Source organism: Oratosquilla oratoria, chromosome 31, assembly GCF_046742065.1.
Source record: "Oratosquilla oratoria isolate Oo_2021 chromosome 31, ASM4674206v1, whole genome shotgun sequence".
NCBI lineage: Eukaryota > Metazoa > Arthropoda > Malacostraca > Stomatopoda > Squillidae > Oratosquilla > Oratosquilla oratoria.
The window spans coordinates 15,179,565-15,194,296 of NC_134807.1; the positions used below are offsets into that span (position 1 = coordinate 15,179,565).

The 14,732-nt window shown below is 45.6% G+C and overlaps 1 protein-coding gene across 4 annotated transcripts in view; it reads left to right on the top strand.

The window, feature by feature from the left end:
• Positions 1-14,732, top strand: part of AdamTS-B (ADAM metallopeptidase with thrombospondin type 1 motif B) — a 187,502-nt gene that overhangs the window by 156,837 nt on the left and 15,933 nt on the right. For all 4 annotated transcript variants that reach the window (XM_076213340.1, XM_076213339.1, XM_076213341.1 and 1 more), the window contains exons 8-16: positions 6,736-6,860; positions 7,592-7,741; positions 9,398-9,544; positions 10,139-10,376; positions 10,913-11,122; positions 11,265-11,370; positions 12,757-12,884; positions 13,092-13,339; positions 13,791-13,908. In XM_076213340.1, the coding sequence (XP_076069455.1) occupies positions 6,736-6,860; positions 7,592-7,741; positions 9,398-9,544; positions 10,139-10,376; positions 10,913-11,122; positions 11,265-11,370; positions 12,757-12,884; positions 13,092-13,339; positions 13,791-13,908 (1,470 nt within the window). The remainder of the gene's footprint in view (positions 1-6,735; positions 6,861-7,591; positions 7,742-9,397; positions 9,545-10,138; positions 10,377-10,912; positions 11,123-11,264; positions 11,371-12,756; positions 12,885-13,091; positions 13,340-13,790; positions 13,909-14,732) is intronic.

Here is a 14,732-nt window from a genome sequence, read left to right on the forward strand (position 1 = left end):
CAAACAACGACTGGCTCATTTCCCATTCTACCCATCTCTACGTAGGATTCTTGTGTTTGCCTCTCTTACCACTCACCATTCATATAAACGTTGTGTTATCATGACGACATCACACAAATCCAACGCAGTTCCTTTATTCAATCTCTCTTAGGCCCTCACACCGTACAAATAATACAGTAATAATAGCGTGATCTGTTATTTTCACCATATGACGACCTTGATGCATGAATTTTCTCCGTACGGTAACAATAAATGCAACATTGTTAATTTCAACAGGCGCGGTATATTCCTTTCACCGTACAGAAGCCATGTTGCGATATGCTATTTCTTTACCATGACAACCAGTGTGACAATGTAAAATTGCACGGTATACATAGCACATCATACTATTTTCACCTTAGGGTAATCATAGCACGACATACGAGTTTTTTTATATTGCAACTTATAATTTTTATCATACATGACATGCACCTTATAATTTTTATCATACATGACATGATATTTAACTGTAAAGTAACCTTTCGCAGGTCTGCAAAATGAATCGTTTTGTAAAATGGTTTGATAATTTTGTGTTACTTTACATATTTTTGGGGTGCTAATTACAAATATCAAAACAGTTCTTTCTCATCACCTACGGTTTTCTATAATTTGATGATAAAATATACAACAATTTATCGGTAAATGCAGATATAGTAGCACAAAATGAAACTAATAAAAATAGATGGCACAAGTACAAGTAAAACATGCTTCAATGTTTTTTAAGTTTTATCACATCAAAACATTTTCTTTTTCACTTGAAAATAACGCCTGGAACTTTTCCCTTTGTAAGAAATTGTTGGACATTCACGGTACATCGTCCAGCAGTAGTCAGCCATCATACTATTTTTCCATCTTCCCTGGTATCTTCTTTCCATCTCTATTTCTTGATGAAATCTTCCCCTTGTTCTTCACTCACACCCTTCATTCAGGCAAGGTAAACTCCCTGCATAGAGAAAGGGTTAATATTAACACTATCATAATTGTTCATATCTTACTGGTTCTGACGTCCACAATGCGATTTGAATTGGCAGATTAATTGAGAATAGATCAATATTTTTTTTTACTTTTTTAATTCATTTGGATCAATTTAAATTAATTTAATCAAATTTTAATTTTCGCTGACTATGCAGCGAGAAAGGCTGAATCGACTGGCAGGAAGCCTGCCTATCAGAGGGAATATATCAATGTAGTGAACACACATCACAGGCTCTGCATGGTGGCTAAACCATTTTCATTTCTCTGTATTAATTTGCATGGTTACCAGAGTACAGACATAACGAAACTAGAGAGCAACAGTAGGAAGGAGACCAAGCTTGCTAGAAGCCGAAACGGCTCTGGAGCCGTTAAGTGAGGCTCTTGTCCAAAAAGAAAACGTTGGAGGGAAAACGGACGAGGAACTATGGCGGGAAGCTTCCAAAGCCGAGGCGTAAATGAACCTAAAATGCTTGTCAGGCTCCTAGCACATAACGGTAGTGTCCCCAACCGCGCTCTTGCCAGGAATACTTGCTGATTTGCTCAAGGACTGCGCTCTCAAAGCTCTCAAAGCTCGAGGAAGAGACGAAGAGATTCGAAGACTGCAGCCGGCCCATTTATACAATGAGCAAACCCTCACCCACTAAGGGTCTACACAGAGGTGAATAAAATAGGTTAACGTTAGACAGAATAATAGAAAAATGCTGCAGAGTACAGAAAGAGTTGGTTAAGACAGACACGAAATCCTTCGCTATCAAGGAGATGCCATGGACACAAGTAAAGCAGAAATGGCGCCCCAAAAAAATAAAATAAAACGAATTGTGTCACCCGATGCAGAAGGGGTGAAAGTTTCGGCTAGGTTGCTGCAGGCAGGGTAGGATGAGGCCTCTACAGACTTGCGGTGGCCTCTTACACCATTTAACTACAGCATGAGCCTTGCAGAGAAATAAACAGAGTTTCATGTTTCACATCAACCACCTCAATCCCGTCCTTACTGAGTGGCGGTTATCTTTTCTCTCTCTCTCTCTCTCTCTCTCTCTCTCTCTCTCTCTCTCTCTTTTTTTTTTCTTCTTCTTCTTCTTCTTCTTGGCTGCACGCAACACCTCCGGTAGCAAAGAGATGAAGGGTGACCACTCAAGGACGAGTTTAGATAAGGTCCTTCGTGTCTGGTTCCCTCGAGGATGACGTGAGCCAATTTCCTTTTTGCCGGAAACAGAAGCTTCTTACAACAGCGTCAACAGCAGCAACAACAACAACAACAGGATCAAGAGGTCCTTGCTGGTCAGCAGACCGTGAAGAAGGGCCAAGAAGGGGCGTTTTTCCCCTAAGGTGTTATCTTGGTGTGCTTCAGCGTCGTAACCATATGGAGAGTGTACCAGGAAAAACCCAACATAGGTGCCAAGTGGCCAAACCCAAAGTATCAGAAACTTGTGGTTTACAAATGTATCGCGTTGCATGTGTAGATCCCCGAAAGGCTTGTAATGGGCTCTGTTCTTCATCCCAAGGGCTTATCTGAAAGAGTAAATGAAAGCTGCGAAGGAGAGAGAGAGAGAGAGCAGTGGCATATTGTTGACCTGCACTACAGAATAGCAAGAAAAATATGTAAAAAAAAAAAAAGGGGGGGAGAAAAACACGCAGGGCTAAACAGTGTCATAATAACATAATCGGCGGAGACCCGCCTCACGAGGATGAAGTCACTATCCCAAAGTCCACCGAAAAAAGGCAACAACCAGACAGTCGCGACGACGACGGCGACGTCGGCAGCAGCAGGGACATGACGCCGTGCCCACAAACACAACAACAACTACAACAACAACAACAACAACAACTCAAATGCAGCCGATTACAGACGGACCTGGTGTGGATGCACGGCATGACAAGAAGGAGAGGAGAGGAGAGGAGGGGAGGGGAAGAGTAATTGTTTATTGCTCCTAGAAAGGGGCACATGCCAGGGGAAGGCTACCGACCTGTGCCAGAGGGCGTTGGTTAATGGTGGTGGCCAAGGGCCGTTGTAGGGGGAGTGTTGACGCTAATGGAGACAGGCCACAAGGCACAGATTGCTGCTGGTTAGGGGAGGCATCTGCCGGTTGGGGCAGAAGTGCCAGATGGAAGCCGCGACCGCCTCCTGAAGAAGCTTCTCCGGATAAAGCCTACTCGTGACCAGAGCCTCTGTGAGAGTGTGTGTATTTCCTGACTGAAGGATAAGAACTACGCTCGTGTGGTCCCGTCTCTGTGCCTCCATTGATCAAACAACGGCATATGTCATCGACTGCAGGAGTTTTTTTTTATTTTTTTAATAACTTCAACTTCTTCTATTGTGGAAATTCGGCAGCAGCCAGAGGAAAATATATAAAAATTTTGTGTGCGCGTGTGTGTGTGATTCACCGTGACCTTGGATCACGTGTTGGACTCGTGTGTGTGTGTGTGTGTGTGTGTGTGTGTGTGTGTGTGTGTGTGTGTGTGTATGCGCGCGTGCGTGGTTCACCATGACATTGTGTCACGTGTTGCATTCGTGATCGACAGCTATTGCCCTCCAGGATGAGAGCCCAGAGATCATATATGGCCCGATCTGCTGGTAATACTGTGACCTCACACACACACACACACACACACACACACACACACACACACACACACACACACACACAAATCCTTTGCTCAATAGATCAGGGTTTCGCTGAGTTTTTCATCATCTCTTTATCCATATAGTGAAACGCTACTTTGATCTTCTACAGTAATTCGTATGTCTCCCACAATCCTGCTGATATGTCAGGTGACAGGTTGTCTTTTATCAACAATCCCAAATCTCTCTCCTCTTTTGTTTATGTAATGGGTTCACTTCCTAAGGAATAGTTGATGGTCTCTTGCTACTATTGCCCATTTCCAGTACTTTCCACTTTTTGGTATGCGCGTATGTGTGTGGGTATGTGTGAGTGTGTGTGTATCTACGGGAAGAGAGCTGCTCGTTGTGACCCGTCTTTGTATCTTTCAGCATCTATTTTGTTCTTAAATTCTTGTATAGTATTTGCACACACTGTTCCCTCATCCAATTTGTTCCAGATATCTACCACTCTGCGTGGAAAACTATTCTTTTTCAGATCTCTTCTATAACTATCTTTTTGAGTTTTTTTTTCATATCCTCCTGTTTTCCTCTTATCCCACTTTATTAAATCATCTCTGTCGACCATGTGTGCATATATGTATGTATGTGTGCATATATGTATGTGTGTGTGTGTGTATGTTTGCATATATGTATGTGTGTGTGGGTGTGTTTGTGTGCGTGAGTGTGTGTGTGTGTGTGTGTGTGTGCGTGCATGCGTGAATGTATGTGTGGGTGTGAAGGAGAGAGAGAGAGAGAAACAGGGAGGGACGGACGGAGGGAGAAAGGAAACGCGGGAGAGAGAGAGAGAGAGAGAGAGAGAGAGAGAGAGAAACAGGGAGGGACGGACGGAGGGAGAAAGGAAACGCGGGAGAGAGAGAGAGAGAGAGAGAAACAGGGAGGGACGGACGGAGGGAGAAAGGAAACGCGGGAGAGAGAGAGAGAGAGAGAGAGAGAGAGAGAGAGAGAGAGAGAGAATATGGACTAGGAAAAAGTTGTCTGGTGACGATAAGGCGCTATTAAATCGGTGGTGCGGCGGGGGGAAGCGGGGGAGAAAGGAAGAGGGAAGAGTCTCAGAGACAAGTGGCAGCGGACGAGATGTTTGTGTTGTGTGACCCTCCCCGGCTTTGCAGGGAGTGTTCAACCAGAAGTGACATTTCTCATTCACGCACGTGCAGGTCAATGAGTGGTATGTACCCTGACTCAAGGCCACTCCTCTCTGAGTACAAGAAAGGCCCATCCCGCATTTAATTCTCACTCTTGCTACCCCTGGCGGTCGACAGGGGAATTACTCCTCATCTTGAGCCATATTTCCACCATTGTTACGCTAGCTGGCGACTTGGCTCTTACAGTACTTGAAATTAGTTTTGTAGAATTATGCCAACTATGTATTCGAATGTTGTCGGAGAATTCTTTGCAAAATGTTTAGAATTAGAGCATACCAAGACGAGCTTAGAGGTTGACAAAGCCCAAGCCAAAACCAGAAGTGAATTAAAAAATAGATATGTTAATTGGAGAAAAAGACATGGCCCCAGGAATATAGCCTCTGTCCTATATATTACAATTGTGTGAATACAATTCGATAACAATCACAAACACACAGGCACACAGACGCTCTCGCGCCCGCACACACACACACACACACATACACACTTGATGGCGCGGAGGTTAGAGTTCCCGGCTGCCACTACTGCGGTCCGGGTTCGAATCCCGCCCAGGGCTGAAATAATTTCAGTATCGCTACCCTGCGAATCGTTACTTCAACTCTCGTGGGCGGGGAGTTGGGTGTGTGTGTGCGTGTAAGGTCACAATATAACCCAGAGATCGGTCATGTATGAGCTCTGAGCTCTCTTCCGGGAGGGAAATGGCTGTCGATCACGAGTCTAACATGTGATCCAAGACCATGGTGAATTGTGAATCACTCTCTCTCTCTCTCTCTCTCTCACACACACACACACACACACACACACACACACACACACACACACACACACACACACACACACATACACACATTCTATGAGTACGACGACTCCGTTCCGATCCAGTGGTCGAGTGACTGAAGGCGAAGGCGTCTGCTGTTGTGTCTATGGTCTGTTGATCAAAACTGGCGGCAGGCTTGTCCACGCCCTCACCTCTATTAGAAGGGGAGGGTGCCCAGGGCCCTTCGAAGATTTTACGGGAAGAATGACCCGGATACGCGCAGGGGAAGTCAAATAAAATAATCAGCACCGTTCCTCAAAAACCCTTTACAGTTTACAGTATATTGCGTCTCAACCATAGCCCGTATATGTAAGTGGGAGACAGAGATGGAAAGAAGCGGGTTGGATTGTGGAAGAGAGGGTCATAGATAAATGAAGGTTGAAAGGTTACTACGAAGACAGGAATACACAAAGGAAGGAAGAAAGAAGAAAAAGGAATAAGGGGAGGAAGAGAACCAAGAAGTTCCTCGTGATGAAATTGATTATCTTGTGTTGCGCAAAGACTGTCATGGACACAGGAAAAGGAGGAGGGCGGAGAGGCGGAGGAGGGAAAACGTAGACGAGGGAATATTAAGTATTCTGAGTATAAAGACATGTATGACAAGGAGGAGGATGGCAGGCAGACCTCGACATACATAATGGCAAGTGAGATCAGTGAGACATGTCGATTGCTAGATAATAGCGACCGGGAATGTGTGTACACACACACACACACACACACATACACACACACACATACACACACACACACACACACACACACACACACACACACACACACACACACACATACACACACACACACACACACATAAACCTCCCACCCACTGAGGAAACCCACCTCTACCCAGGACGCGCCGACAGGCACATTGTTTTTCCTTCCATACAAAAGAGTGCGTCTGGACACGAAAAGAGAAAACATATATTTTCTTCCTTCTCTCCAACCAGATTCGTATGTACACAAAACAAACCTTGGACAATTGATATAATATGACATGTCCTCGAGTGTGTGGCATCTAGTTGATTGTTGACTTGCTCTCTCTTTTCCCTGCGCTTGGATCCCGACCCGATTGCTGATGCCCAACCAAATTGACCACCACGACTGCGCATACGCCCGTGCTGTGGCCCTTGCCACTCTTGCAGGAGGAGCTACAGGTGAGCCACCACGCGGACAACACCCTCCAGAACTTCTGTGAGTGGCAGATGATAGTGAATCCGTCCTCCGAGGAACACCCGTACCATCACGACGTCGCCGTTCTCATTACGAGGTAAGCACGGATGATGACACCAACTTCGGTAGTTCTTCTCCAGCTCTCACATTCCTCGTCTCTCAGAAACCTCCCACAGGTCTGTCTGTCTGTCTGTCTGCCATATCTGCCCGTCTCTCTATCTGTTTGTCTGTCTGTCCGCTATAGCTATCTCCCTGTCTGTCGATCTGTCTAGCCTTCTAGGTATTTTCACCGCATGTGACAATGACTTGAGGCTGCGTTCATTAAGATCTTATTATTCAAGACGTGTCTTTAAGTGTGTATGTGACGTATATATGTAAAGCAATCTAATTCTGTTTTTCTGTTATTTTGTTACCCATTTTCATCGAAGAAACAAGGTATCATGGACTTTAATCTTGGTCCAACTGCTGCAAGGAAACTTGGAAGGTGAAACTTCTGTACTTAATTATTTTTTTTTTTTTTTTTTTTTTTTTTTTTTTTTTTATCTTTTTTTTATCTTTGGAACTTTTATGAGTAGTTCTCCTGGCTTACCTCTCCAAAACTGTTTCGTCCTTTGACACCTTATATCTCAAGGCATTGACCAGTGCCAGGCAAAGGTATCTACCTGCCTGTGTATGCCACAGCCGTACAGGAGGACGCAAAGAGCGCTCCTGGGACCACCACATCGAGTACTACGGTTCGGGAACCACTGGGATACTATACCAGATGGTGTGGGAATGGCAGTTGTAGACACATGTATTAGTGGCAGACGTGTTTCTTTTTGGTTGCAGGTACAACATTTGCAGCAAAATGACGGATAGATGCTCGACGCTCGGCGTGGCTGAGATCGCAGGCATGTGCCAGCCCCTCCGTTCGTGCAACGTCAACGAGGACACGGGCCTCCAGATCGCTTACACCATCTCCCACGAAGTCGGCCACAAGTAAGTCTGTTCAGTAGCCCCTTGGCGCCCGGAATTTTCCCTTGGCTAAGTAAGAGTCGCCTGGTGTTAGCCAGAATAGAATTTCGAATGTGCGACACAATCACAAACCAGTGAATCTCACTACCAAGTTACCAGCGGGTATGGAGGTAGTAGTAGTTGTAGTTGGGGTTGTAATGGTAACAAAAGCAGCAGAAGCAGTAGTAACATTAGTAGTGGTAGTAGTAATAGACATGGTTGTATTAGTAGTAGTTGTAGCTGCATCTGCGCGTCCGCGCAGCAAAATTGTAGACAGTGCATGTGTCAAAGGTGGAAGAAGATGCACGAACTGCAAAGAGGAAGGGAATGCAGAAATAGGAGGGAGCAATAATTTCCGGAGGGGAGGAGTGGTCATTTGGAGGGGGGATGTGGAGGCTGTGGAGGACGGGAAGGATGTGAAGGAGATGAACGTGGGTAGTGGTTTGGTGAGGGAGACTCAGAGGAAAAGAATAATCTCACGAGATTAGGGTCGGAGGACGAGAGCCCTGTAGATTTGTTGTTTGTGATCTACTTTTAGTTTAGAGGCGTTGAGACAAACGAAGTTGTGGTTTCTGGTCTTCAATCTCTTCGTCATGAGTTATCTACATTCTTGGAGCATTTCCCGAGGAAAACTTTGGCGGTTGCCAATGGTGGTATTTATATGCACATGCTGGCTGTTGCCACAGCAGGGAGTTATATACATTCTGTTCTCTACTATCTAGGTCTACTCTATTTCTACAATGTACAATGCATGAACTGAGTATGGACGCTCAGTATTTATGCATAAGTGATTGATAAACAAGCAATGGAAACACATTTAAAAATATATATTGGTTGTATGCTGATTCTGCAGTTGGCAATGTCTGACACAGGTGTCCAGACGTTCGGCCCAGATAACCGCGTTAAGTCAGACGTGCTTGGCCCAAATGCCCGCTGTGAAATCAAACACAATAGGTAGTCCCTTGGGAGTTCTCTGGAGACATTGGACGTTCAGTCCTGTACTAATCCGTGCGTGCGCGCGTGTGCACGGTAGACATCTAAAGGATTAAATATTTCCTTCAAGTATCTTGCAACAGCCCAAATCATCAAGAACAACAGGGCGGGAGGGGGGAGGGCAAGTTCTGGCAGATGTGGCAACAGCCCAAGGTTGAGGAGAGGCTGGACGACACCTACAATAGGCTAACTGCCTTCTTCCATGTAAGGCAAATCGTGATGACTATACGTGAGAGAGTGAACTGAGGTGGTCAGGGGTGGGGAGGAGTGAGGGATAGGTGTTCCTCGGCCGCAAAGAATCGCTTGTTGTCTGCCAAAAGATACAATACTGTCGCCAACAGCAGTGAAAGGGTTGAGGTACAATAAAGTATTACATAAAGTTGCACTGCCACGAAGAAAGAAAAAGGCGGTTTGTTGTCAAGAATCAAGCTCAGTGTGTTTCCACTCTCAAGAACCAGATGGTTGCGTCACTATAATGGGAGTGAAGTTTATGTAACTGGTGTTATTCGAGTTGATAAACAAATCTCGTGTTAATTAAACATCTTTTTTCTCCCCGCAATCTCAACCTCTCCGTTCCTACCTTCCATCCCAACCATCCCATTCCTGCTCCCTCTCACCCAACCGATCCCCGCTGACTGACATATGCAGCTTCGGGATGCCCCACGACGGCCCGCACAACGGGTGCAAGAGCGAGTACGGGATCACCCAGCACGTGATGGCTCCACACATCTCCACTGACGTCGTCCCCTTCAGTTGGTCCAGTTGCAGCCGTACCGAGATCACCAACTTCCTTGAGTGAGTATCATCACCTAAACGTCCCCTTACTGCAAGAAAGATGAAAGAAAGGTGACATAATTGGTGTGTTCAGAACAATGAAAGAAGGGAAGTGGAGAGCGAAGATGTCTGGAAGGAGAGAGTAACAAGAGATGGATAAAGAAAAAGGACATGGAGCCTGTGGGGTATAAGGGGTCATAGCTTTATATACAAATACATCAAATTTTGAAATAACCTAAGAACAATAGTCAAGTACAATGAACATGAATAAATCTAAATCCAAGTTTGGAAAATGAAGACAGTGACGGGATCTAGGAGGGTAGATATTTTCCTGCACAGAACAAGCAGGTAAATACAATTAGTTAAACACATATACGTATTTACACACATACGCGCACACACACACACACGCACACACACACGCGCACACACATGCACACACACACATACACACGCACACACACACGCGCACACACATGCACACACACACACACACACACACACACGCACATACACACACGCACATACACACAAAGCAAACAGATACCAGGAGTGGTGCGCATCGTTTTCACCTGCCTAAGATACTTTCTTTCCATCCCGTCCCTCTCCATACAGCCGGGAGTGGGGCAAGTGCCTGAACGACGAGCCCACGGAACTGGAGTACGAGTTCCCGGCACTGCCGCCGGGCGCCATGTACGACGCCGACCACCAGTGCCGCCTGATCTACGGCCCCTCGGCCAAACACTGCAACGGCATCGAGCTGGTGTGCCAGGCACTCTGGTGCCAGATCGAACACAGGTGCATCTCGCGCCTCGAGCCCGCCGCCGAAGGAACGCAGTGCGAGAAACATAAGGTGCGTTTCCTTTCAAAAAACAGCTCTCCCGCTTCCTTACCCTCTTACTTCTCTTGTGCCCAAGTGGAGCAGCAAGAGAGAATTTTTCGTTAGGATATGCTTCCATTCATCTGTCCATATGAATATGTGTAAGCATAGTAATGTGGTCTCGCATATGTGATTGTGTGTGTGGATGCGTGTGTGTGTGTGTGTGTGTGTGTGTGTGTGTGTGTGTGTGTGTGTGATTGTGTGTGTGTGTATGTGATTGTGTGTGGATGTGATTGTGTGTGTGTGTGTGTGTGTGTGTGTGTGTGTGTGTGTGTGTGTATTGTTTAATGTGTGTGTGCGTGCGTGCGTGTGTGCTTGTGTGTATGTGTGTATTTGTGTGTGTGTTTAACCATTAGACTATATGTAATGTGTATAGGCTTGATACGTGCACACATACACACACGTATTCACACGCGTGCACACACACACACATACACATTGAAGCTTTGACTATGTTTTCACCTTCCATTGCACATTGAAAACTACGCCTCCCCCTAACCTTTCTGCAGTGGTGCTCTAGCGGAAAATGCGTGACGATGGGAGAGCGGCCCGCGGCCATCCATGGGAGCTGGGGCGAGTGGTCGGATTGGTCTCCCTGCTCGCGGACCTGCGGAGCGGGCGTGGAGGTGGCCATACGCCCCTGCAACAACCCGCCGCCTTCCAACGGAGGTTCCTACTGCACTGGAGATCGAAAACGGTACCGGATCTGCAATACTCAGGTCAGTGGAGGCAATGCTATTACTTATACAATGGATTTTACAATATAAAAGTAACTGAACGCGTTTCAACCCTTTTAAGATTGGGTTCGTCTTTGGTGGTAGCAAATAAAGGTGTGTTTTTTCCTTTGTCTCCCGCCCGCAGGACTGCCCCGAGAACGGCGTCAGTTTCCGCGCCGTGCAATGTTCCGAGTACGACTCCAAGCCGTACAAAGGGAAAAACGTCACCTGGCTTCCCGTTCTTGCTGACAGTAAGTCTGTTTTTTTTTTTTTTTTTTTTTTTTTTTTTTTTTTTTTTTTTTTTTTTTTTTTTTTTTTTTTTTTTTTTTTTTTTTTTTTTTTTTTTTTTTTTTTTTTTTTTTTTTTTTTTTAATCAGTCACTTTCCATCCGGTTCTCCTTCCATTCATGGCATTACTCTTCAGTCTTCAGACCCACACAGGCACTACTCTTACGTGCTCTGCGGCCACACAAAGACTCACAATACAACGCATTCAGTCGTTCATATTAACCTCCCACTACTTATACGTATCTATACCCAAATGCAGTATATCTACCCTTATACCAAGAACATGTAACCCTGTGTCACTCATTAAAGTTTGTGGGCTTCTTTTCCTGCACTTGTTCAAAATTCCACCCTTTCTGGAAGGTAAGGCTGATAAACAAAACACAACGAGCACCAAAGCAGAACCTCTTGTCGGGATGTCAGCAAGTTAATACTCAAATAAGTCACCGTTGGCTAGAAACATTGCAGCCTCGAATTGCATGCGCTGAACGTACAAATTTAACACATTTTTTTTTACTTTACAAGTGATTACACCTGGTTGTCCAAATTCACAGGGCGTCGTCTCAATACTCGGCCGTTTTCTTTACACAACTACACGCGCACTCATGATTTCCAGTGTCCCCTTTGATTTCGCCAGGGCAAAGGCGAGGCGATTCTGGTCAGGTGAGCTGGGCGCGTTCCTCGATTTTGGAAATAGGGTTCGTCTTTTTTTCCGGGTGCGTTCCTGTGTTAGCTCTCCCAAACTGTGCGCAAGAACGCAGGAATGAACCGAGCGAAAAGATTTGAGGAACGCTATTCCAGGGACTCACTAATCGCGGCCGGAGGAACGCAGGAATGCTGATGCACTACCCAGAATCGAGGAACGCGCTCAGCTCTGCTGTTCTGGTGAGGAACGGTTTCCAGCCTGAACGGGAGTGATGTCGGTCGAGACCCACGGAACTGAAGGGGCTATGAGACGACCACGCCAGGGAATGAGGATGTGCAAGGTAGACAGCATGAGTCAGGGAGGCTGAGAGCATATGCGGTTGGGAGCATAACCCGGTTTCTTTAGTTGTTTAGGAGCACAGCATATATCAAAATGGAAGGCTGGGTTAATATGGGGCAAGGACGTAATTATAAACTGTGCAAGATGCAAAGGGGAAGTTATGTTAATATATTTTTCGTCACCTCACACGCTTCCGTCACCCAACATTACTTTGTCACGTGACGCCATCGTTTGGTTGCACGATCATCAGCACCGACACGTGACGCGGCTATTTTGTTGTTGCAAACCTCACCTTCACGGCCTCTTCCGTCATCTCACCACAGAGATACGCATCAGTTTCATCTTTTATTCTTTTCTCCCACGCCCAGATTCGCCGTGCGAACTCCACTGTAAGCCCTCAGGGCAGTTCGTGAGCGTCCTCATGGACGAGACTGTGGTCGACGGGACGCCCTGCCGACCCGGCACGCGCGATATGTGCATCAATGGCGTCTGCAAGGTCAGTCATGCCTGTGTTCCTCAAGTTCTTATAACGCCAGGTGTGTGTATGTGTGTGTGTTTGTATGCGCGCGCGGTAGTTGTGGTTGCGAGTGGGTGTATGTATTCACACCTATATGAAAATTAAGTGGCACATATCACGTTTGCGATCATGTTGCATTGCGCACGCGCTGCATAATTCATCAGTCTGCTCGTCTTCTGTTACCAGCGCGTCGCCTGCGACTGGACCATAGAAGGCACGGCACAGGAAGATCGATGCGGCCTCTGCCACGGCGACGGGACGCAGTGTGTCACCTACAGGGGTGTCTTCAATAAGACCATAGGATCCGGATATACCGAGGTTGTTTCTATCCCGAAAGGAGCTCGGAACATAAAGGCAGAGGAGACTGATGACGCTGCGAATTACTTCGCCGTCAAGGACGCAGAGAGTGACGAGTACTTCCTCAATGGTGGTTGGTGAGTTGATGAGACAGTTGGGTCTCTAATTACCTAAAGAAGTATGTGGCTTTCAAATTTAGGTGATTTATTAGAAAAAAATTAGAGCGGTGTCTTCTTTTCCTTTTATGTGTGAATTCACACATCATCCTGTTACTGTTGCAAATAATTTGGGTTATCACTGGAGATCACTACTCATAAGTTGATAGGAAAGTCCTAATAAGGCCAAAAAGGCAAGCTCTGCCTTAGAGAGAAAAAATTAGATAAGAGAAGCATGGAAGGAGTACTGCTAATTAACGAAATAAGGTTATTTTAGGAGTTATTTTGAGTCTGTCAAATGCCTTGATCTACTTCATATCTTAGTGATATCTAACACATATATCTGTGTTCCTCTTTTATCCACGCCTTTGTTTCTTTCATTATCCTTAATAAATGAATTGATCTTTCCTTCTCTGGGTGTCCGGGAGCGCAGGTTGATCCAATGGTCGGGTGAGTACAGTGCCCACGGACTCATGATGTACTACAGGCGGACGGACGAGACTGAGCAGCTCTTCATGCCAGGCCCGATCAAGACTTCCATCGCCTTCATGGTGAGTGCACTACAGCACTAAGAAGGGGTATTTGGGGTTTAACGAACGTGTTCGACAACCAACTACCCCGTTCACACATCACTTTAAACACGTGTCTGTCGAACCGCGTTCGACGAAGCGTTAGACCGTGTTAGACCCCCCTCTAAGTGTACTGTACCTTCTTGAATGTGTGTGTGTGCGCGTGTGTGTGTATTTACCTATTTATATTTTACGGGAAGGGGAGCTATGCTCGTAGTGTCCCGTCTTCATATCTCATTTTATCTAAACTGTTTTTAAATTCATGAATTGTTTTTGCACTCACCACTTTTTCGTCCAACTTGTTCCAGATGTCTATTACTCTGTGGGGAAAGCTGTTCTTTTTCAGGTACCTTCTATAACTGTCTTTCTTGATTTTCTCTCCGTGTCCTCTTGTATGTCTACTATCCCATTTTATTAGATCCTCTCTAATGTGTGTGTGTGTGTGTGTGTGTGTGTGTGTGTGTGTGTGTGTGTTAGGAATGAATGCGAAATTGTCAGACTCTAAGACCTATGCTGATGTGGTGGCTCGAATCAGGTTCGAAAGACCACTTACAAACGAATGACGAACTATCACACTGCAAATATCATTTCACAAAAATACCCATACATATTACACACGCCGAAATACAAAACATAAATACAAAATACCACTACAGAAATGTGAAACATTTATATATGGATGGCGCTAACATACACAGACAACATGTCTAGTGCGACTGTATTGAACACGCATGCGTTTTCTTTTGCTTGAGGGCAAGAAAGTATAATGACCAATGAATGACTATAACGCAGTGGATCTTAACCTG